The sequence below is a fragment of the Pantherophis guttatus genome, chromosome 1 (assembly GCF_059756535.1).
Source record: "Pantherophis guttatus breed Tessera chromosome 1, ASM5975653v1, whole genome shotgun sequence".
NCBI classification, from domain to species: domain Eukaryota; kingdom Metazoa; phylum Chordata; class Lepidosauria; order Squamata; family Colubridae; genus Pantherophis; species Pantherophis guttatus.
In genome coordinates, this window is record NC_142063.1 from 4,461,565 (window position 1) to 4,486,288 (window position 24,724).

The following is a 24,724-nucleotide window of genomic DNA, read 5'->3' on the forward strand; positions in this document are numbered from 1 at the left end:
TTCAAAAGCACCAAAAGCAAGACAAGAAACAATAATTGGAAACTAACCAAGGAAAAGAGAAACCTATATTTCCTAATGCTGAGAGGAATTAACCAATGGAATAGGTTGCCTTCAGAAGCTGTGGTTGTACCATCACTGAAGGTTTTCAAAAAGAGAGTGGACAACCATTTGTATGGAATGCTGTATGGTCTCCAGCTCCAGCAGGGTTTTGGACTAGAAGACCTCCGGTGTCCCAAGTCTATTATTCTGTATTTTTTTAAAAAAGGCAAACCTACTTTTGGAATCATTAATGCTCTTTTTAAATGTCCTTTAGTAATTTCAGCCCTTATTTGAACTTACCATGATGTTAGGAGAGTACCATCTATATAATATTTTAACCACAACCTTTGACCAAAGGATCGCAAGAAATGGATTCCCCTTTCCCAAAGTCTAGGAGAAAATACATAACACACACACACAGATAGAGAAGGAAAAGTACATCACAACACACAAATTTCCCTGTAATATTCCAAAGCGTTTTATTTTATAGTATTGTCTGCAAGAACTACCAGTTCTTTCTTGCCTTGGTACATGCAGTAACAAAGATCAACAAGGATTTGGCCATCCTCCCCAACATCACACTTGGCTTCCATATCTATGACAATAGACAGATTTTTACGAGGATTTCCTGGAACAGCCTCTCTCTGCTGTCTACACGAGGCCGAATGGTTCCAGATTACAAATGTGACAAGCTGGACCCTCTTCTCTCTGTCATCGGAGATCTCAACACCAAATCCTCAAAGCAGATGGCCTCCATCTTCAGCATCTTCAAGGTCCCACAGGTAAGGGCGTTTCATAGGATATCAGTAGGGAGCAGATTCAGAACAGAAGCGCACTCAGAATACAAAGACGAAGTCAATGTTATTTTTGGGCAATCAGGGGTCCATGATTTGGAGAACTCATGCAAGAGTTGAATAGTTTATTTTTGAATTATGTCTGTCAGGATATTTTTCTTGATGCCCCCATGACAAAGAGGTCAACAATAAGGTCTTTCTGAAATGATTCACTCCATGATTTCCTCCCTAACTAATTCTTTCTAAGTGTAGCCACTCTTCAGTCCGATTTATTGTGTGAATCAGGTTGATGGTTTTTTCTCTTGGCTTCTCACGTAACTGGAGAACTCTCACTCCAACCAAAGTCAAACAGCTTGACTGGTGGAGCCAAAAACCACAGGATGGTGATCCTTTACATCAGCATAACCTTTGAACTTGTCTTCAAAAACTCCTTTCTAAAACAAGATTCTCCTTTCTGCAGTTTGGTTTTGATTTCTTCAAAATCACTCCAGGAGACAGAAAGAATTATCCTTCCTTCTTCCGGATTAATCCCAAGGAATTTCCTCAATATGTGGGTTTAATCCAGCTGCTCCTGTATTTCCAGTGGAACTGGGTTGGGTTGGTGGCCCCAGAAACTGACAAGGGAGAACATTTCATCTCAACTCTGATGCCAATGCTCAAGGAGAAGGAGATCTGCCCGGCCTTCACTAAAATGTTAAATATGGATCTTAATACGGTACTCACATTAATAGTATTTTTCCAAACGTGGTTTAAAATTGAAGTGATTGTTTTGTTTGGAGACTCCAGTAAAATTGTAACTCTATATATCATTTTGCCCGTGTATGAACATAAGACTAAGGTGCCATTTGGAAAAGTTTGGATCCTGACTTCTCATTGGGATGTTAGTGTCCTAGAACCTAAGGAATTCTTTAATACCGTAAAGCATTTCCACGGTGCTTTGCATTTCAGGGATCATAGCCACGATGTCCCAGAATTCAGGCACTTTCTTCTGTCTTTAGACCCCTTGAACCCCCAAGGAGATGTCTTTCTCCCTCCATGGTGGGAAAGGTTCTTTGGTTGCAAGATCCACAAACCAGGAGAGATCCCTCAAAAGGGGAAAAAACCCTGTACGGGAAAGGAGAATTTACAGACTCTGCCATCTTACATGTTTGAAGTGAACATGATGGATTTCAGCTACAATATCTACCATGCCATTTATGCTGTGGCGCATGCTTTAGATACCATGCTTGGCTCAGGAGCACGACCAGCCATGAGGAGGCTTGGAAAGAGGATCTCAAGTGTGCAACCATGGCAGGTAATCTCAGTGACCTTTCATCCATTTGAAAGATCTTTAGAGAAGAAAGATCCCGTGGATGTTTCTTGATCAACTTAGTAAATATTTCCTTTTTTAAAAAAAAAAAAAATCTTTATTAAATATTTACAGTAAAATTAACACATAATAATGATTGGAAAACAATATAAGAAATGAAATGTAGGAACACATAAACACAAGACTGAAACGAAACAACAAACATGACTAACCGAGAGTTAAACTCACTCTCCAATTAATATTAACTAATATCATCCTAACCAGACATTTCAATACAATCAAGTTCTTTTAATTATCTACAAAACAATTGGCCTGTTTTTTCAAAATGATAAAGAATTATATAGCCTATTAAGTATCTATTTAATCTAATAAAACGATCTTATCACCTATCTTCTAGGTTTAACCTTTTTTTAAGCCAGACAAAGCATCTGTCCCAACTTCTATTATATATTGAGTCTTTCTTATCTTTTAATATTATATATGTTAACCTGTCCATCTCAGCACATCGAAGAATCTTATTTATTATTAGATGGTCATCTGCATCTTTCCACAGTTGGGCAAATGCCATTCTCGCCACTGTTGAGACATGGACAAATATGTACCAATCCTTGTTGTCAATGTGGTCCGGTCTTATTCCTAGTAAGTAGAGGTCTGGGTGAAGGGGAAAACTCACACCTGTTATTTCCAGCAGCCACTGCTGTATTTTCCCCCAATAACGTCTAGTCGACGGACAAATCCACCACTGATGGAAGAAAGTACCCTTGGCCGACCCATATTTCCAACATCTATCAGAGGATCCTGGGAGCATCTTAGCGATTCTGGCGGAGGGGAGATACCAACGGTAGATCATCTTATAAAAGTTTTCTTTGAATGGGGAAGAAAGGGTCAGTTTCATAGTTTTGTTCCATACATTTTGCCATGCATCAAGCTGAATTGTTGTTCCAATATTTGTCCCCCAGGCAATCATCGTGTCCTTTACAATCTCCTCCGCCATAAAATTGGATAGAAGAAAATTGTAAACGTTGGAAATAAATTTCATTCGGCCACTTAGGAGAAACTTTTCAAAAGTTTGTAAATGAAGGGAAATACCATGTTCCTGTTTATCCCTAGCGAATCTAGTTTGAATTTTCGCATAGGACCATCAATCTAAATCTAATCCTCTAGTTTGGAGATCGGCTCTAGGTCTAAGTCTCCCGACTTCATCCAACAAGTCACCATAAACCCAGTTCCTCTTTGTGTTGTGCACAATCGGAAGGGTCACTGCCTCTAACGGAGACACCCATTTAGGAATCTGTGTGTAAACTTGCTTCTTCACCGTTTCCCAAACCCTTAATAAAATTCCTCTAATATAATGATTTGTAAAATATTTGGATTGTTTGTCTTTCTGAGACCACAAGAAGGAATGCCATCCCTGCTGCAAATCAGATCCTTCAATTGCTAAAATGCGCTTTCTTGAGAGGATCACGCAATCTTTTATCCAAACCAGGGATGAAGATTGGTAATAAAGCTCCTACATAGGGAGCCCCAAGCCGCCCCTTGTTTTGTGCTCTTGCAGCATTTTTCTTTTTATACATGGTTTTTTACTCTGCCGAATAAATTTACTTAGAATTTGGTCTAATTTCCTAAAAAAAAATTTTATCCAATCTTGCAGGAGCCGTTTGAAATAAAAAGATCCATTTCGGTAAAACATGGGCTTTTATCGCAACAATTCTACCCAAAAATGAGATCTGAATATGCCGCCATCTCTCCACTTCATTCGTGTGTCTATTAATAATTTAGAATATTTGAGCTCTTTGATAGAAGAACATCTATTTGTAAGCCAAATACCTAAATATTTAAGTTTTTTGACACAATTAATCCCCATAATACTTTGGATCTGTTCCTTTTGGGCACCTGACAAATTTTTTGTTAACATTTTGGTTTTATCCTTATTGATTTTTAATCCCGCTACCTCCCCGTATTCATTTAATTTCGTAAGTAATTTTGGTCCCGTATTAAGGGGATCTTCTAATATGAAAACCAAATCGTCGGTGAATGCTTGGAGTTTGTATTCTTCCCCTTTAACTTTTAAGCCCTTAATTTCCGAATCCTGCCTGATCGTCTTAAGAAGTGGTTCAAGTGTTAAAATAAATAGCAGCGGTGAAAGAGGGCATCCTTGTCTGGTACCTTTATAAATCTGTATCTCATCTGATAGTGATCCATTAAACAATAGCCTTGCCGACTGTTTAGAATAGATGGCTTGAACTGCCCTTGTAAATTGAGGCCCAAAACCCATCACTTCCAATTGTTGTATTATAAAATTCCAGCTGACTCTGTCAAAAGCCTTTTGGGCGTCCAGAAAAATCATTACCATTGGTTTATCAGAGTGTGTCTCATAGTATTCTAAGGCATTCAATACCACCCTTACGTTATCTCTTAGGTGCCTATGAGGCAGGAAACCATTCTGGTCTTGGTGGATAAATCGGGACAGGAACACCCAGAGTCTCTCAACTAGTATTGTTGCAAAAATCTTATAATCCACATTCAGGAGCGAGATTGGTCTATAGTTCTGGATCAGAGTTTTATCTGTTTCGGGTTTCGGGATTAGGGAAATGTAGACTTCCGTCCAGGACTGGGGTATCTTAGGGTATAGTAAAACCTCATTAAATAGATCTTTGATGTACAAACTAAGTGAGTCAAAGACTCCTTTATAAAATTCACTAGGAATCCCATCCGGTCCCGGAGTTTTGCCATTGGCTTGTTTCTTGATAGCTACTGCTATTTCCCCAACTGTAATTTCTGCATTTAAAATTTCTTTACAGTAATCTGGAATCATCTCCAATTGTAGATTCTGGAGATACCTCTCGAGTTTATCTTCCTGATGGATTTCTTAGCTATATAAGGAGGTATAAAAATCTTGGGCCACCTTTGCTTTTTGCTCTGTAGTACCTACCAAGTTTCCCATAGAGTCCTGTAAAAATTCAATCTTTCTAGATTCTGCCTCTTTTCTTAATCTATATGACAACCACCGCCCGGCTTGTTAGCATGCTCAAATTGATTTTGTCGACATTTCTGGATTTTATTCGCCAAATCGTTTTGGTCTAGAATAGATAACTCATGCCTAATCAAGTCAATTTTCTCCTTAATCAAATTATTATGCGGATCTAAACGCAGTTCTCCTTCAGCTTTCTCCAATTCAGCCAGTAACTCAATCCGTTTGGCTTTCTCCTTTCTCCATTTGGTAGCTGTATATTTTATTACCAATCCCCTAACTACTGCTTTAACAGTATCCCAAATATTTTGAAGGGAAGTATCTTCTCTCTTGTTTTTGGTAAAAAAATGATCTAATTCTTTTTTAATCATATTTATAAATCCCTCGTCTTTCATGATCTCAGCCCTCATAGACCATCTCGCTCTTCTAGTGGACCCCTTCCATTTTATTACCAGGGGGTGGTGGTCTGCCCATATATTCGTCCCTATTTCAACTGAATTTATGTCTTCTTTCAAATCTGATGTTGATCAGACCATATCTATCCTAGACCACGATCTATGCCTGGGGGAGAAATATGTAAAGTGTTTTTGCATAGGATGGAAGTCTCGCCAGACGTCTCTTAACCCTATTTCTGTTTTTAGGTTATCCCATGTTTTAGGGAGTACCTTCCTATGTCCTTTTTTATATTTAGGAGAGCCCTTTTCTGGATCATAATCAATTGAAGTATCAACAATCGCGTTGAAATCACCTACTATGCATACATGCTCGTAATTTAATTCATTAATTTTCTTATACAAATCTTTAAAGAAACCCATTTGGTTAACATTAGGGGCATATATATTTACTAACAATACTATTTTTTGGCCAATACTAATCTCTAACATCAGTATCTGCATATACTTGACGTTTCACCAGGCCTCTCTGATCGTAAACAACAACTCCCCTTTTCTTCTGGTCAGCCAAGGATACATACAACTTCCCCAGTTTAAGATAAATTAAAATCTTAGAGTGATCTTTCCTTATGTGGGCCTCCTGTAAACATATAATATCATAATTAACTTTTAGAAGTTTAGCCCAGACCTTTTTCCTCTTAATGGGAGCATTCAGACCATTGATGTTAACAGAAAACAGGTTGAGCACCTCATCCATACCTCTACTTACCTGCGTTCTTGAGTTTCTGGGATCTGGTCTCCATTTGGAAATTTGTTCCTCTTTCTTCTCCAGAGTGGGGCGTGTCTTTGTCATGTCCAATATGCTCTGTGGCTGTTGTTTCCTGGGCTACCTCTTCTTGGCTCTTACCTAGGTTACCACCTTCACTCTCTTGGTCACTAAGATTAATATAGGCCTCTGCGAAGTCCTGCACTTCCTGTATGGATTCCAATCATAACCTCTGTTCTTGCCAGGAAAATATCAGGCCTTCCGGTAGAAGCCAACGATAACGTATCCCTTGCTTCCTCAGCCATATTGTCAAAAAGTCATATTTCCTCCGAATGTCTCGTACTCGTCTTGGGAGCTGGGGCAATACTGTTAGTCGGTTATCTTTGTAGGTAAAAGCTTGGTCCCTCGTTTTCCGAAACACTTCATCTCTTAGTGCTGTTCTAGTAAATTGAACATGGATCTCTTTAGGGAGCTTGTTGCACCGAGCATAGCTGGTATATGCTCGGTACACATCGTCAATATCTCTTGAAACTTCTGCAAAATCTTTTCCAGTAATTCCTGCAACGATCTCTCCCATTAGTACATCCAAGCACTCACCTTTCTCTTCAGGGACATTCTGAAACCGTAAGAAGTAGCCAGATCTTTCCATTTCGAGGAATATGATCTCTTCCTTGATTTTTTTATTAGCCAAGGCTTGCCGGAGTTCAAACCACTCCATCCTACATGTCACCTTCTTGGTCTTTATCTCGGAAGCTTGAATCTGTTCCCCATGATTAGTCAAAGTATTTTGGACCTCCTCAAAATTTGCATAAAACAACCTTGTCTCAGTAGTTAATGTTTCGACATTCCTCTTCAGCTCTTCCAAGGTTTTTGACGTTGAATCTTGATTTTTAATCAATGTTTCCTGTATAGACTGGAGAATATCTTGCGTCGATGCTTTTCCCGGAGTAGCCACGTCTTCAGATGATCTTCGTAGTGTCACAAAGGTAGTGGCTGGAGATGAGGCTGAAGAAGTTGTAATTGCCTTCTTCTTCAAAGTAGTAGTCATGGTAGCCATTTTGGATATTCCTAAAAAGTCTTTCCAAGCAATCATACACCAAATGGTTTCACCACCTATTATCAAAATTCACTCTTACTTCGTTACGTCCAATGTCCAAACCACACTAGGGGTAAATTTGCTCACTAATTCCTACTGGGTATCTAATTCCTACTGGCTATCTAAAAGGAAATAGGAAAGGAAAGGAAAAGGGAAAAAAGGAAGGGGGGGGGGGAAGTCCAACTATAATGAATCTAGGTGTAGTTAGCAATTTTGGTCACTAGATGGCAGCAGACACCAACTTTTCCAGTTCTCCACCTCTTCTTGCAACGAAAGCAAATTCAAAAGTGATTGCTCATAAAATGGCGTTTTTCAAAAAACAGAAAATGTTAGTATTAAGTCAAAGATAGGAAAATCAAAGGAAGCACAGCACTCTTTCTTCCAAGGTCTGTGGGGGATCACATTCCCAAACAGTAAGTCAAAACTCAAAATTCACCAATCGTAAAAACAGGGTGAAATCAGATCGCAGTAATCAGTTATAATCCAAAGTAGATAATCTTCTCAAACTGCCAACTAACTTCACTGCCACCGCACTCAGTTTAGGCTCTGGGAGTAGGAAAAAATTTAAACTCCACTACCTTGCGGCTTCCAATCAAATCACAGTCTCAAATTACTGAATCAGTCTTTCAGTTTGGTTTGGATGAATAGACTTCCTCAAGCAGTATAGCCACAGCCTCGGGGCGACATAATAGGCATCCTCTCACTGTGCCGACATCGGGGAGGAACTTCAGTCTCTTCGTGCAGCTTGCACTTTCCACACGGAGCTGGCAAACTCCCCTCTTTTCCACCAAGCTTTCCCACTCAGTGTTGACTTCAAAGAAATTTCAATGAAGCCGCCAGGTACAGCGAACAGAGAATCGGCTCGGGAGAAGAATCCCTTGCCTCCTCCGGCTGCTGTGACATCACATGGAATATTTCCATGCTTATATTCCTTGCACACAGTTGTTCATTTGCATTATTTTACAGAGAATTTTGAGGCCACTTGGAGGTTTATCTGTGTCCTCAGGGTCACTTGAGTAGTACAAATGGGTGTGGAGCCTTCTTGGCTGAAGGATGTTTTCTGCTCTGCGATTAACCTCCAAGTGCCCTCAACAACTCTCTAAAAGGATGCAAATGAGCAGCTGTCTGTAAGAAGTATAAATCCTTCCATTCCCCACCATCCAGTCAGAGCTGAAGAGGTTTCTTGGATGAGAAGTGAAATGAAGTGAAACCATGGCTTGTCATTTTTAATTATCCCAGGTCCTAAGTATCTTTTTTTCTTTCAGCTTCTTCCCTATTTGAAGAATGTCCACTTCAACAGCATTGCTGGAGATGAAGTCTTCTTCTCAGAAGATGGATTGGCATCAGCTCAATATGATCTTCTCAACTGGATTTTTTTCCCCAATCTCTCTTATGTCCCAGTGAAAGTTGGGCAAATAGACCCCCGGGCTCCCCCAGACAAGGATTTCACCATTGACCTGGATGCAATTATCTGGGCCACAAAGGTAGGCTGGAAGGAGATGTTCTGAATTTAGGGAAAGATTCATTCTCTAATGGAGATAAAGAATGTCCTTCGCACTGGAAAAGATGTGGATTGACTCACAAAGGATAAAAGTTGTGTGGTGAAGGATCTGCTTTTTATGAATCAGATTCATGTTCGAATATACAATCCTTGGTTGTATAAATAGAGACATAGAATCAAAATCATGTAAACTATTAACATCGCTTTACAAAGTCTTGGTAAGGCTAAAGCTACAATACTGCATCCAATTTTGGTCCTCACATTTGATAAAACTTTTTTGGAAAAAGTGCAGGGAAGAGCAACTAAGACATTTAAGGCCTGGGGGCTAAAACATGTGAAGACCAGTTGCAAGACTTGGATATGGCTAGTCTAGAGAAAAGAAGGACTAGGCGGGACATGATAGCAGTCTTCCAGTATTTGAGAGGCTGCCAAAAAGAGGAGGGTTCAACGTATTTTCCAAAACAGCAGAAGGCAGGACAAGAAACAGTGAATGGAAACTAATGAAGGAGAGAAGCAACCTAGAATGAAGGAGAAACTTCCTAACAGTGAGGAAAATTAAGCAATGGAACAACTTGCCTTCAGACATTGTAGATGCTTCATCACTGGAGGCTTTTAAGAAGAGATAGGACAATCACTTGTCTGAGATGGTATAGTGTCTCCTGCTTGAGCAGGGAATCGGACTAGAAGACCTCCAAGGTTTCTTCCAGCTCTGTTCTGATTCTGATTGAGTGATTGTAACTCAAAGGCAAAAATCAAGAACATAATTGCGTTGATCAACCATTCCTCTAGTGACCATTTGAAGTCATGACAGCACTAAATGGATGGTACTTATGCCTGGTCCTCAAAATCATGGCCATTGGAGAGTCCCTACAATCAGGTGATCAAATAACACTATCTCCAGTCTTTCTTTTCTCTTTTAGAAGGTGCCCTTTGCCAGGTGTGGCCTGAAGAGGTGCCAGGCAGGAGAGAGGAGACATGTCCCAGAGGGCGAGCAGATTTGCTGCTACCAATGTGCCCCTTGTCCAGAAGGGGCCATTTCTAATCAGACAGGTAGAGTATACTGGAAACGTAGAACTTTCAGGATCAAGGAAGCCATTCGTTGGATCAATATATATCAATAACGCATTGTAAGCCGCCCTGAGTCTCCGGAGAAGGGCAGCATATAAATCAAATTTTGGGTGATTTCTGGAAAGTATAAATAATAAAATATAATTTCTAATCAGATAGGTAGAGGACCCTTTGAATGGATCAAGAAAGATGTTCAGTAGATCAAAATATTAAGAGCTTTCTGGTCATTTATTTATTTGTCAAACATGTATAATAACAGATATAAGTATAAACATGATTATAAATAGAGGATAAAGATACAAATAAATGGAGACAGTAGGACAGGCCCATTGGTGCTCTTATGCACGCCCCTTATAGACCTCTTAGGAGTGGGGTGAGGTCAACAGTAGACAGTCTAAGGTTAAAGTTATGGGGGTTTGGGGAAGTAACCACAGAGTCAGGTAGTGCTAGGTTTGGCCCCTGAGATAAAACAGCAAAAAGCAGGATTCCTGACTGATAGATCAGTCAATCATCTTAGGCTTTAAATATATATGTAAAAAAAGGGGGGGGCGGGGGAAATGAAGTGCCAATTCTTCACTCACAAAGAAAGCCAAAATAATAATGAAAATGCCCAGTGACAGGAGAAGGAATTCTAATCCCCAAGCATTTAATTCTCAGGCATCTGGAATCAAGGACAATTTGCCATTAAAGGCATCATAAATTGTCTATTCTTTACATTCTTCTTGAATTGGACCTAACAGAAAAGAGTCACACATGAGATCATAGGCTGGATTGGAGATAATGCTAACTGTGGGTGCCTCTGAAATACTTAAGACAAAGATTCTTGTTTTCAGATGCAGTTCACTGTGACCTTTGTCCAGAAGACCAATATCCCAACAAGGACAAGGACCACTGCATTGCCAAGAAGATCCACTTCCTTTCCTATGAAGATATCCTGGGATACACTTTAGCATCTCTTACTCTTTTTCTCTCTTTGATCGCATTGGCAGTCCTAGCAATTTTCCATAAGCATCGTGACACACCGATCGTCAAGGCCAACAATCGAGATCTCACCTACCTCCTCCTGGTCTCCCTCCTGCTCTGCTTCCTCTGCTCCTTCCTTTTCATTGGTCAACCGAGGAAGCTCACCTGTCTCTTCCGACAAACTGCCTTTGCCATTCTCTTTTCTCTTGCAGTTTCCTCTTTCTTGGCAAAAACTGTCATGGTGGTTCTGGCCTTCATGGCCACCAAACCAGGGAACAAGACAAAGAAAATCTTAGGAAAATCACTGACCAATTGCATTGTTGTATCCTGCCCTCTTGTCCAAGCGGTTCTTTGTGCTACTTGGCTGATAACTTCTCCCCCATTTCCTAACTTGGATTTCCACTCCTTGTTAGGAGAGACAATCTTGGAATGTAATGAAGGCTCAGCTTCCATGTTTTACACTGTCCTGGCCTACCTGGGTTTTCTGGCCCTCGTGAGTTTTATCATGGCCTTTTTGGCTAGGAAATTGCCCGACAGCTTTAATGAAGCCAAGTTCATTACTTTCAGCATGCTGATCTTTTGCAGTGTTTGGATCAGCTTCCTCCCCACCTACCTGAGCACCAAAGGGAAGTCCATGGTGGCCGTGGAAATCTTCTCCATCTTGGCCTCTGGGGCTGGTCTCTTGGCCTGTATCTTTTTCCCCAAATGCTACATTATTCTTCTGAGGCCGGATCTGAACTGTAGAGAAAATATGATAAGAAATAAAAATCTCTGATTCATGCACGGATGGGAAACATATTTATCTTTGAGGCATGTTTAGTATCTGATGATATTTCTAAAACATGACAGAGAAGAAGAAACAGATCCATTTAATAATGCCTTACTCAAGTGCTATAACTGGTCATAATAGTGAGTATTCATGAAGCCAAGTTCATTACTTTTAGCATGCTGGTCTTTTGCAGTGTTTAGATCTCCTTCCTCCCCACCTACCTGAGCACCAAAGGGAAGTCCATGGTGGCTGTGAAGATCTTCTCCATTTTGACCTCAAGGACTGGTCTCTTGGCTTGTATCTTTCTTCCCAAATGTTTCATCATCCTATTGAGGCCTAATCTGAATTGTAGAGAAAATATAATGAGACACACACATCTTTAATTTATGCTGGCATTCAAAAGTTCGATTTTAATTTGATTTGATTTTTGATTTGATCTGATTTCTAAAACATTCTGAAATGAGAGGAGATTTTGTCTATTAACTGGAAAACATGATTTGGCTAATCACAAAGTTCATTTTAGTGATCAACTAACTGATCCTGTTAGCGATTTTTATTTTTTTAGAGTGCAAATTTTATTAAGTGCTTTAATTCTGTTTTCCATACCTCTTTGATACCACCAAGTGGTCATCCAGATGTTTGCATCCCAACCTAGTAACTCCTCATTTCCATTTCATCTTCTAGGTCAGGGGTAATTAATTTCAGATTATTACAGTGATAGCCCAGAAACCAGAACAAGTAAAAACACTAGGTGAATATCCAATTAAAAATTCTAGAATAAAATAATAAATAACAGATAAAATCTATGATGAAATCCAGTCTGTCAATTACACATGGTCTAACTATAGTAAAATTACAATCCATAAACTATGAGGCCCGTAGTCAGTTTAATACTAAAAGGGAATGGAATAAGCAGTGCAAAGGGTTTGCCACATTTGCTGTATAAAATACGGGAGCTATGTTGGATTAGACACATGTTTCCAATGAATCCCCAGTGCTGTGGCACAGAATTTAGCCACCTGCTCTGTAGTTATTTATTTATTTATTATTTATTTATTTATTTATTATTTATTTATTTATTTATTTATTTATTTATTTATTTATTTATTTATTTATTTATTTATTTATTTATTTATTTATTTAATTTTTTATACTGCCCTTCTCCCGAAGGACTCAGGGCGGTGAACAGTCAAAATAAACATATATATAAAAATGTGAATAGAAGCAATAAATAATAATTAAGTCAATTTGGCTTATCAGTTAAGTTAAGATCTTCAGAATAAAATTTACACAATTAGGAAAAGGAAAGAAAAAAAATAATTATGCCAGCCCGGCTTGGTGAAAGGGGAAGGTCTTAAGTGCCCGACGGAAAGTACGAAGATCTGGGATTATTTTTATCCCTGGGGTATCCTGTTCCAAAGGGTAGGTGACCCACAGAGAAGGCTCTCCCCATGGGAACCCCCAGTCGACATTGCTTTAGTGATGGTACCCTGAGGAGGCCCACTCTGTGGGAGCCTACTGGTTGGTGGGAGGTTATAGGTTGCAGAAGATGGTCTCGTAGGTACCCAGTTATGGACTGTTCATCCTTAAGCAGCCACTGGAGATGGCTGGAGTGTCAGAAAGGCCAGGATACCTAGCAATTATTGGATTTTTTTTTTCAAATCTCTTTGTAAAAGGAACATCGAAGGAGTGTGTGACCAATGATATCCACCTCTCCTGAGTCACAGGAATAGAGTCTTTCAATCAGTGGTATCTTTTTATACTTGCCATACAGGGCAGCCTGTATGTATCAAACATATGACGCTCTGAATATTTTTCCTGTGCTCTCAACCATACCCAAGGAAGAATAAGAGCCTTGCAGGGAATTCCTCTCTTACATGGCGATGACTTTCCCAAGACAAGTTTGTTAATGGAAAAAGATTTGAAGATTTTTTTTTTTCAGGAGGCAACTGGACTTTCTTTTTTTTTTTTCTTTAAAGACATTTCACTTCTCATCCAAGAAGCTTCTTCACCTCTGACAGGATAGTGGGGAATGTCAGAGCTGAAGAATCTTCTTGGATGAGAAGTGAAACATCTTCAAAACAACAACAACAAGAAAGTCCAGTTGCCTCCTGAAAAAAAAAAGCACATTTGAGACAACCATGACTTGGATGACTGAGAATCTCTACAGACATTTGAAGAAGTGCCAGAAGAAGAGATCATGCTCAAGATGAGAACCCGAGGTGGTGCAGTGGTTAGAGTGCAGTAGTGCAGCTACTTCAGCTGACTGCTAGTTCAGCAGATCAGTGGATCAAATCTCACCGGCTCAAGGTTGACTCAGCCTTCCATCCTTCCGAGGTGGGTAAAATGAGGACCCAGATTGTTAGGAGCAATATCTATTTAGTATACTGTCTTTGGTGTAAGCCGCCCAGAGTCCTCGGAGAGTGGGTGGCATAGAAATATGACTAATAAATAAATAAATAAAGATCAACTGCTAATACAGTGAGGGTTGGGTCTGACACTGTTCTTAAATCATTCCAATACTTTTTTTTTCTTATTTTCTTTCTTATTAATGTATATTATATATCTGTTGGGGTCTATACTATACTGACTTGGTGATGTGCGGACTTCGGAGCCTCCAGAGGTTGACACTAGAGAGGCAGAGGAACAGGAGGATGAGAAGAGCTGCCAGAAGGCAGGAGCAGCTAAAGCAGAGAGGAGTAGGGCCAAGAGATGATTGGCCCCTCCCATAAGGCTTAAAAGACCAGCAATGGCTGTTGGCCTCTTTGCTGGAAAACAACGTTGAGTGAATTCGCTTCTTGTTTCACTGTATTTATTTCTTGTCGGCATCTTCTGCTTCTGAACTTTTGCCAAGAAAAGCCTTTGGCAGTTTGCCTAATTACATCAAGGTTGGTAATAAATTGAGGAATGGTGTTTTGAAGAATTTGCTTTAATTTAGTTTGGACTACACTGAGAATGAGTTAATTCTCAGCTGTTCTAATAAAGCCTGTTTGTTTTCAAACTGTTTGCATTTAACTAGTTGGGCCTGGGTCACGATAGGTGACCTCGGAATGGGACAACTTGCTTTGGCCAATTTGTTGTGACCAACTCGACACGGCCAACTCACCATGGGGCAACTCACTGCGGGACAATTTAACAATTCAATTTAATTATTTAAAATAAATTATTTTAATATTTATCATCCACATTTCAGTATGTCCCTCCTTTTGCATCCTTTCTTTCATGATTCCAGTCCACCATTTCTTTGATACTAGTGTAACTCTTGTCCTGCAACGAGTTATTCCAGGGCCATGGAAAGTTAGCCATGGTGAATTGTCATAGACTCTGGTTATAGCTTTGCTGGCTTTTGGAATCTTTGGTGGCCCTACCTGAAAGTCTAAGTTGGAGCTTGGATCTTCTGCATTTAGAGAATGTCTCCTTCTTTAAAATAAGGACAAGTCCAGGCTTTATGGTTCTGAATCATAGAGGGGGTCACATCTTGAGCTCAGCCACTCATCTAGCTCACCAGGCATCTTGGAAATTCCCCAGCTGTTGCTCTCCATGCCACAAACCTCTTGCTCAGCAGGTTGGGAAGGCACAAAATGTGTGTTCCATCAGTGAACAGGTCTATGCATGATTGTACTTCCAAGAGTATGGCCATTGCATAAGGATGATACCTGGCCTCGAACTGAGAAGGCGTCACTAATGTCCTTAAAATTCAGGGTTTAGTCTCAAGTATCTCCCCTTCAACCAAACTAACTGGGATCAACTTTGGAAAAAGGAGACCACCCTATAACATTGTACACCCATTCATATTACCTCAGCCAATCCAGAGGTTTACCATGTATAATGATATCTTTCCCATGAATACCATTGACAATTCTGAAGACATACTTCACAAGAAAAAGGAAACAAACTTTCATAGCACCATTTCATTATTAGCAAGAGGTACGAGGTTGTTGTTGTCCACCAGCAGCCTGCAGAGCTGGCAGTGGAGTTGGACAGTCCAAACGCTGTAAGTAGAATGACTGCAAATCAATCAATCAATCAAATCAATCACTCCAGCAGGGCAAGATAATGAGTCCCAAAAGCAAAGAATTCACAGCAATAATTCCAGCAAGACAAGATAAGCACATAGAAGCACAACTATAACAGTCAGGAGGAATGCCATGAATGCAGGCCCCACTCTCAACACTAGATGAATTCAGCATTTGTTCCCAACAAACAGGCATTCCCTCCCAACTGCCTCTCCTTTAAACTCCATCCCCAGGTGTGCCTTGTAAAGGGAATCAGGGCCCTTTCCTTCCTTGTAAGTCACGCAACCCATGTTGCTCTCTTCTGCGTTCTTCCCTGCACACCCTAGGATGAGGAGGGGGTGGGCCTTGCCTTCATCTGAATCCCCTCTCCCTTGTTCTTCCTCTCCCCTGCTCTGCCCAGCCTGACTTTGCCCTTCCCCAGTTTCCTCCACAGCCAACGGAGCCACTCTCCCGCTCTGTCAGCTGTTTGTCTTCCATCTCAGATTCAGACTCTGACGGGGACATGACAAAGCCTCTACACTGTAGCTGGAAACAGACTGACAAATTCGTTCATCTCCCAGTTCTCCCACTTCCAGAGACCACTGCCCTGCCATCTTCTCATGAGGAGCAACTGTATGCAAGTCAACATGGGCAATCTCACATCCTCTCTTTCTCCAGAAAGGTTCATGTCGAAGCGCAGTGACAGTTCGAAGGAGCCAGCCTACCTGTATTTCCTTGCCCTTAGCCACAGTTATTGGCTCTCCTTTGAACAAAGCTGTCTTAGGTTTGCAATTTAGTCAAACACATGGAAGAGAATGCATGTTGTTGTTAGTTGCGAAGTCATGTCCAACCCATTGTGACCCCATGGATCATGTTCCTCCAGGCCTCCCTGTCCTCTACCATCCTCTGGAATCCATTTAAACTCATGCCTACTGCTTCAGTGACTCTGTCAAACCACCTCATTTTCTGTCATCCCCTTCTTCTTTTGCCCTCAATCATTCCCTGCATTAGGCTCTTCTCCTTCTCATCAGATGGCCAAAGTATTTGAGTTTCATCTACAGGATCTGGCCTTCTAAAGAGCAGTCAGGATTGATCTCCTCTAGGACTGACCAGTTTATTTACCTTGCAGTCCAAGGGACTCACAGGAGTCTAGGCGGCTGCTCTGCTGTCAGCTGCTTACCGCTAAATGGATAAAAGCTGCATGTGTGTTGAGGAACCCCTATGGAAGAGCCTCTCACTTTTCCTACCTCCCATGTCTCTCCCTTTATGTAAGGTAGACCAGCAGAGATGGTTAACAGATGGTTAACAGATGGTTTCTCTTTCTCTCATAGCCAAGAACTACCAACTTTTCCTGGCTTTGACATTCGCAGTCAGAGAGGTCAACAAAGACCTGGTTCTCCTCCCCAACATCACCCTTGGCTTCCACTTCCATGACAATCACCAGATTGAGAGGGAGATTTCCTTAATCAGCCTCTCCCTGCTCTCCACAAGAGACCAAACGATTCCATAGAAAGCTTTCCATAAGTTTTCCATAGTGTTTGGAAAAGAGTCAAATATTTGGTCATACTTCTGATTGCTCAGATCTCCACCAAAGAAACTCCTCTTGTATTTTCCTCTCCTAAGATGATGGCCCTCAAAGAATAGGACAAAGGATATAAATTGTATCAGCTCCTACCCTCAAAATGACACTATAGAGCACTGCACACCAGAACTAGACACAAGAACAGTTTTTTCTCAAACACCATCACTCTGCTAAACAAATAATTCCCTCAACACTGTCAAGCTATTCACTAAGGTTGTATTTCTATTACTATTAGTCTTCTCATCGTTCCCATCACCTATTTCCTCCCATATATGACTGCATGACTGTAACTTTGTTGCTTGTATCCTTAAGATTTATATTGATATTGTTTCCTGATTTCTTATTTGTACCCTATGACTATCATTAAGTATTGTACCTTATGATTCTTGATGAACGTATCTTGTCTTTTTATGTACACTGAGAGCATATGCACCTAAGATAAATTCCTTGTATGTCCAATCACACTTGGCCAATAAAGAATTCTATTCTATTCTATTCTATTCTATTCTATTCTATTCTATTCTATTCTATTCTATTCTATTCTATTCTATTCTATTCTATTCTACTCTACTCTACTCTACTCTACTCTACTCTACTCTACTCTACTCTACTCTACTCTACTCTACTCTACTCTATTCTATTCTATTCTACCTTGGTGGCTATCAGTCAATTAATCCAATTTCAAAACCCAGGAAACTACAGACCAATCAGTCTAACATCAATAGTTGGGAAGATACTGGAAAATTAATCCAATTTCAAAATCCAATCCAAGTTCTCTCTCTTTTGTTTCAGCTTCTTCCCTTTTTGAGGAAGGTCCAGTTTAAGAACAGTGCTGGAGATGAAGTCTCCTTCTCAGAGGATGGACTGGTATCAGCTCACTATGATCTTATCAACTGGATTCTCTGCCCCAATCAAACTTTTGTCCCTGTAAAAATTGGCCAAATATATCCTGGGGCTCCTCCAGGAAAGGATTTCACCATTACCTCCAAAGCAACCATCTGGGCCACAAAGGTGAGCTGGAAGCAAATGTTGTAACTTCAGGGAAATATTCATTTGGAAACATAGAATTCCAACTGAAAAAATCTATTCAATCAGAAAATAGGCAGTGATTTGGTAAAACCCCTATGTCAGCACTTCAAGCTGCATTTACTCTAGTGCTGACATAAGAAGGAGGACCGGAGGCATCTGGAAAGACGACCTCGAAACTTGACACCCTACTTCGCATGTAATAAATTTGAAAACTGCCGTGGCAGGTCCAAGAAGGGGTAGGATTGGGCCCAGAGGTGGTATTCAGCTGGTTTGCACCGGTTCGGGAGAATCGGTAGCGGCGACTGTGGATCGGCAACTGTGGATCAGCGACTGTGGGTGGGCTTTCCTCCCCGGCACTATGCCATCCTATTTAGCCATGTTTTTGAGACCAGGTGCATGCATGTGAAGGTGCATGCGCATGAAACGAGCATGTGCATGCGGGGTAAACTGGTCGTTAAAAACTATGTGAAACCCATGTCTGATTGGAACCCAAGGGGAAATTAGACCAGGCAACAGTGATTTTCATGGACCATTTTTGTTCCGTTGGATCCTCCTGATTACCTGTTTTAGAAAAGCTGTACCATAATCACAAAAATCTTCCTTTGACTGCTGAAGTCCCAGCTCCAATCTCCAGCGTCCATTGGTAGGTTGGGAGTGCCACTGTCCTAAATCAGTCAGGAGCTGCTTCTAGCTTTTGGTAGACCATGGTCAGCCATTTCTTCTGAAAATAGAAACAGGAACATGGAAATAAATAAATGGAGCATGTTCATTGCTTAGGTCATCTCAAGATTTTCTCTCTTCTTTTTTTTAGAAAGTGCCCTTTGCCAGGTGTGGCATGAAGAGGTGCCAGGCAGGAGAGAGGAGAAGAGTTCCAGAGGGCGAGCAGGTTTGCTGCTACCAATGTGATCCCTGTTCAGAAGGGACCATTTCTAATCAGACAGTAGACCATACTTCAAATGTAGATCTTAGAAAAAGGATGGAGCTGACTGTTATGAAAACATCTTGCCTGAACTTGATTGGTTACATGGGGTGGCCAATGAGAGACAGTTAAGATAGGGAAGAACTCAGGGGTGAAATCTAGCAGGTTCTGACAGGTTCTGGAGAACCAGTAGTGGAAATTTTGAGCAGTTCGGAGAACTGCAAATATCACCTCTGGCTAGCCCCAAAGTGGGGTGGAAATGGTGATTTTGCAATATCCTTTCCCCAGGAGTGGGGAGGGAATGGCAATTTTGCAGTATCCTTCTCCTGGAGTAGGCTGCGAATGGAGATTTTGCAGTATTCTTCCCCTGCCATGCCCACCAAACCACACCCACAGAACCAGTAGTAAAAAATATTGGATTTCACCACTGATTGAACTTCACTCCTCCTCTCTTCAGCCACCTGTGGGAATGTCCTTGGTTCTCAGGGGAAACTATTTTGTTTTGGCTACAAAAACCCCCAGCTATCTCTATTCCCCCCTCCCTATCCCTTTCACCATTGTGGCAACACTGAAGCCTCCAAAATGGCCTCAGTCGGGCTAGCTTCAGGGTTGACAAAGAGTTTGGTAGTCGTAGCAAAAGCAACCAATCCCAAAGAGATTTAAAAGAGTTTGCTCCAATGAGATCCTACATTAAGGGGATCGAACTGGGTGATCCCCAAGTTCTTTCAACTCTAAAGCTGCATTACAATCCAGTTACAGTTGCCCAGTTTACAGTCAGAGGCACACAATTGTGGCTGCAGAAATAGTTTTTTTTCCTCTTGTCAAAATACCATGAACTCCAAAGTTATGGGGATAATGTGGACATTTCTTTCTCCCGGGATTCATAAAACACTAGTAATTCTTACTTTATCTCAGTGGATTTTCAGAGATTAATCCTCTCCAAGCATAAAGAGATCTGTGTCTGGTTATAACATGTTTGCCTAACATGCTCCGAATAAGTCCCTTGAGAGTTGCAGCTTACATGGATGCTTATCCTGAAGACTTAAAGCTTCACTTGAGTCCTCTGAAGTCACCAGAGCATCACTTTTCCCTGCAACTTTCTCTGTTGGCTTGATCTAGAAGAAGAAGTTCTCTTTCTGTGGCCAATGATTTGGCTTTTAGTGTTGCTATGGTCCCTGCCTGCAGCTGTCCAGATGAACCGGAGACCAAACTGCTTCTGGAGGAGACCTTTCCAAGAACAAAAAGACTATTATAGACCTGGAGATCTCATTATTGGTGGAAACCTACCTCTCTCCATTACTATAGTTCTACCGCTCCCATACGAGCCTCCTGGTGATTGGGATGTCCTTTCTCTGTAAGTGTTTTCTTGATTGTCTTTTTTCTCAGGGCAATGTGGAAAGGGTAGTCTTCAAGATTTAAATCCCACCCAGCCTCAGTTGACGTTCCTTCCGAATTAGACCCATTGATTCTATTTGATGAATCAATCTCCCTCTAATTCCCTTCTCAAGCCCACTGACTCTTCAGCGGTGAAGGAAAGCTTATCACTTGAATAGGGAGTCAGCCTTTTCACCATGTTCCTGAAGTCAACGTACAGTAGTGGCCATAAATTGTGGAAACCTTTTGGGAAAAGTGTATTTTCTAAAACTAGCTAATAACAGCACTTTTCTTTTTGGAGTAGTACCATAAAATTATATATCAATGGAAAGATAATTTAATCAAGAATGCAATGCACTAACTTTTATGAAGGATTTGTTATTAGAATAGCACTTACAGTATAAAGAAGAAAAGGGAAACACATGGAAAAAATGAGATATACAAAAATTATCACCGTAGAAAAAATGAGAAATGCAAAAATTATCCCCATGTCATACTTAATACTTAGTTGGGTAACCTTTAGCATGAATTACAACGTCTTCCCGTGGAATAAACCAAGTCTTTTAGTTCTGCAGCTGTTCTAATGTGAAACCAAGATTGAAGGATTGCTTCTATTAAACCGGGTTTTATTTCTGGGTCACTTCTGATTAACAAGTTTCTTTAGTCATAGATTTTCAATTGGGTGAAGGTCTTGGCTATTCCCAGGCCATTCCAGCAGTGGAATAGGATTATCTTGAAACTCCCCCCCCCCAAAAAAGTGGTGTTATTATCTATCAAACCTCAAAAAATACACTTTTCTCAAAAGGTTTCCACAATTTTGGCCACTATTGTACACTTTGCAGAGAAGACAGTTTGGGCTGAACTTGGAGAGAAATAATGCTAGGGTCCTCTATCTTATAGCTCAACTAAATTCACATTTCCATCTCATTACTCTAATGGCTTGTAATCCTGCATTTCACGTAGAAAAGGACTTTCTTTTGTCCCACCAAGCCTAGCTTCTCACTACTCTCCTATTATTTTCTGAATAGTTTTTATCCCAGAGCTATAATTGGCATAGGAGGCTAATGCCTCCTAAGGCAGCATTTAACATCCAGCTGCCTGCAATTACTGCGAGTTCAATTCTCACCAGGCTCAAGGTTGACTCAGCCTTCCATCCTTTCTAAGGTAGGTAAAATGAGGACCCAGATTGTGTGGGCAATAAGCTGACTTTGTATAAATATACAAAAGTATGAAGGCTATTGCTTAACACATTGTAAGCTGCCCTGAGTCTCCGGAGAAGGGCGGCATATAAATCAAATTAAAATAATAATAATAATAATTGCACTCAACAATGAACTAAAGGGCCACCATCAGTGAGCTGTTGGACAGCATTACTTGGTCTGTTGTGTGGATGTTTGGGTGGTTTAGGGGTGGGGAATTGTGGTGGGTGGGAGTGTGTTTGGGGATTGTTATGTGTGTTGGACCTGGTCTGTGGGTGTTAAGTGAATTTCATTGTATTGGTATACTATGTATACACGTACAATGACAATAAAGTTATTTATCAATGGAGCTAATTTCTTTCAGAATCTACAGGCTAGCTCAGTAATCTCACCCTACTTCTGTATTTCAAGACACTAAAAGGACACTTTCAAACTGAGGGCCATCCAGATGCATTATTCATTTCTAGCCAGAAAAAGCCAACCTTCTCAGGCATTCAATTCAATTCAATTCAATTTAAACCAGCCCCCCCACTTTTTTTTTTTCTGGATTCGTAAAGCCACCTAATTGAAAAGGACTCTGGTAATGTGAGAGGTGAGGTGTGCCAAGTTGGGGAAAAAGTGCTTGAGTATGTAAGACAGAAGTTGACAGCCTGTAAAGGTTCCCATGACTGGATAAAATAAAGTGTGCAGTTTTCTAAATCAATCAATCAGAATAAAGCCGGAAGGGACCTTGGAGATCCTCTAGTCCAACCCCCTGTTCAAGCCCTATACACTTTGAGGCAAGTGGCTGTCCAGTCTCTTCTTAAAAACCTCCAGTGATGAAGCCCCTACAACTTCTGAAGGCAAGCTATTCCACTAGTTAATTGTCCTCACTGTTAGGAAGTTTCTCCTTAATTCCAGGTTGCTTCTCTCCTTGATTAGTTTCCATCCATTGTTTCTTGTGCTTTGGAAAACAAGTTGACCACCTCTTCTTTGTGGCAGTCCCTCAAATACTGGAATACTGCTATCATATCACCCCCAGACCTTCTCTTCTCTAGACTAGGCAAGCCCAAATCCTGCAACCATTCTTCCTATGTTTTACTCTCTTTAATCATCTTAGTTGCTCTTCTCTGCACTTTTTCCAAAGTCTCAACCTCTTTTTTGTAATGTGGTGACTAAAATTGGATGCAGTAATTCCAGGTGTGGTCTTATAGAATAGAATAGAATTCTTTATTGGCCAAGTGTGATTGGACACACAAGGAATTTGTCTTGGTGCATATACTCTCAGGGTACATAAAACAAAAGATACGTTCATCAAGAATCTTAAGGTACAACACTTAATGATAGTCATAGGGAACGAATAAGCAATCAAATCATATTAGGAAACAATCAATATAAATCGTAAGGATACCAGCAACAAGGTTACAGTCATACAGTCATAAGTGGGAGGAGATGGGTGATAGGAACGATGAGAAGATTAGTAGTAATGCAGACTTAGTAAATAGTTTTGACAGTGTTGAGAGAATTATTTGTTTAGCAGAGTGATGGTGTTCGGGGGGGAAAACTGTCCTTGTGTCTAGTTGTTCTGGTGTGCAGTGCTCTATAGTGTCATTTTGAGGGTAGGAGTTGAAACAGTTTATGTCCAGGATGCAAGGGGTCTGTAAATATTTTTACAGCCCTGTTTTTGACTCATGCAGGATACAGGTCCTCAATGGAAGGCAGGTTGGTAGCCATTTTTTTTTTCTGCAGTTCTAATTATCCTCTGAAGTCTGTGTCTGTCTTGTTGGGTTGCAGAGCCAAATCAGACAGTTATAGAGGTGCAGATGACAGACTCAATTATCAAATAATAAGCCAGGTTTCCTTAACTGGACTGAAAAGTTCATTTTTGGAAAAGTCAATACCAACCTGAGCTGAGCTCATGCTGTAAATTATAACTTGTGAATGAATTCACTTAAAGGTGGAGCTGAAAGAGAGAGAAGAGGCTTTGTCATACACTGTTGACAATAGTAACAGGTTCAACTGATAACACAAATCAACTAATTTGTATTGATCTGTTCTATGATTAACTCCTAGAATCCTGATAATGCTTTCTTAACAAAATAAACAGTACATCTCCCTCCTGCTCCTGTCTAATTCTTGTCCTCTAACACTTGCAACAAAGTCCTATTCCCAAGAACTACCAACACATTCTGGCTTTGGCATTTGCCATTCAGGAGATCAATAAAGACCCACGGCTTCTCCCCAACATCACTCTTGGCTTCCGCATCTACGAAGAGAACCAGTATGCAATCATGGCCCAAGATGTCAGCGTGTCTCTGCTCTCCAGCCGGGGAAAAGTGTTTCCTAACTATAAGTGTGATACACAGCACAATCTTCTCTCTGTCCTTGGGGGCCTCAACTCCAGGATCTCATACCAGATGGCCACCATGTTTGGCAATTTCAAGATTTCTCAGGTACTTGGGCACGTAACATTTATTTATTTATTTATTTAATTAATTAATTTTATTTCTATACCGCCCTTCTCCCGAAGGACTCAGGGCGGTGTACAGCCTGATTAAAAGCACAAAGACAGACAAAATTTAAAAATAATTAAAATTATTAAATGATAGGCTCAATTTAAAACCCCAAATTTAAAATCCCATTTTTAAAAACCCAATTAAAATCTTTACCTTGATAGCCCAGCCTGGCGGAACAACAAGGTTTTGAGGGCACAGCGAAATATATGGAGATCAAAGATTTTACGAATTTCTGGGGGCAGTTCATTCCAAAGGGCAGGGGCTCCCACAGAGAAGGCCCTCCCCCTGGGTGTCGCCAGCTGGCATAATTTGGCCAATGGCACCCTGAGGAGACCCTCTCTGTGGGAGCGGACTGGCTGGTGGGAGGCTACTGGTGGCAGAAGTCGGTCTCGAAGGTATCGAGGTCCAATGCTATGGAGCGCTTTAAAGGTGATGACCAACACCGTGAATCGCACCCGGAAGA

At 40.8% G+C, this 24,724-nt stretch overlaps 1 protein-coding gene across 1 annotated transcript; it reads left to right on the forward strand.

Annotated features, from left to right (window-relative positions):
* Positions 1 to 704: 704 nt before the first annotated feature.
* Positions 705 to 11,674, forward strand: LOC148116274 (vomeronasal type-2 receptor 26-like). Its single transcript, XM_087883578.1, has 5 exons — positions 705 to 788; positions 1,294 to 2,127; positions 8,633 to 8,851; positions 9,789 to 9,918; positions 10,770 to 11,674. The coding sequence occupies exons 1-5, from the start codon at positions 705 to 707 to the stop codon at positions 11,672 to 11,674; spliced, it is 2,172 nt and encodes a 723-aa protein (XP_087739704.1).
* The last annotated feature ends 13,050 nt before the right edge of the window (positions 11,675 to 24,724 follow it).

Bases quoted from the DNA above. Each gene is read 5' to 3' on its own strand.
- LOC148116274 (XM_087883578.1), top strand. From the start codon at position 705: ATGGTTCCAGATTACAAATGTGACAAGCTGGACCCTCTTCTCTCTGTC. The intron at 2,128-8,632 runs GTAATCTCAGTG...TTTTTCTTTCAG, and splicing joins CAAGTGTGCAACCATGGCAG to CTTCTTCCCTATTTGAAGAA. The intron at 8,852-9,788 runs GTAGGCTGGAAG...TTTCTCTTTTAG, and splicing joins CAATTATCTGGGCCACAAAG to AAGGTGCCCTTTGCCAGGTG.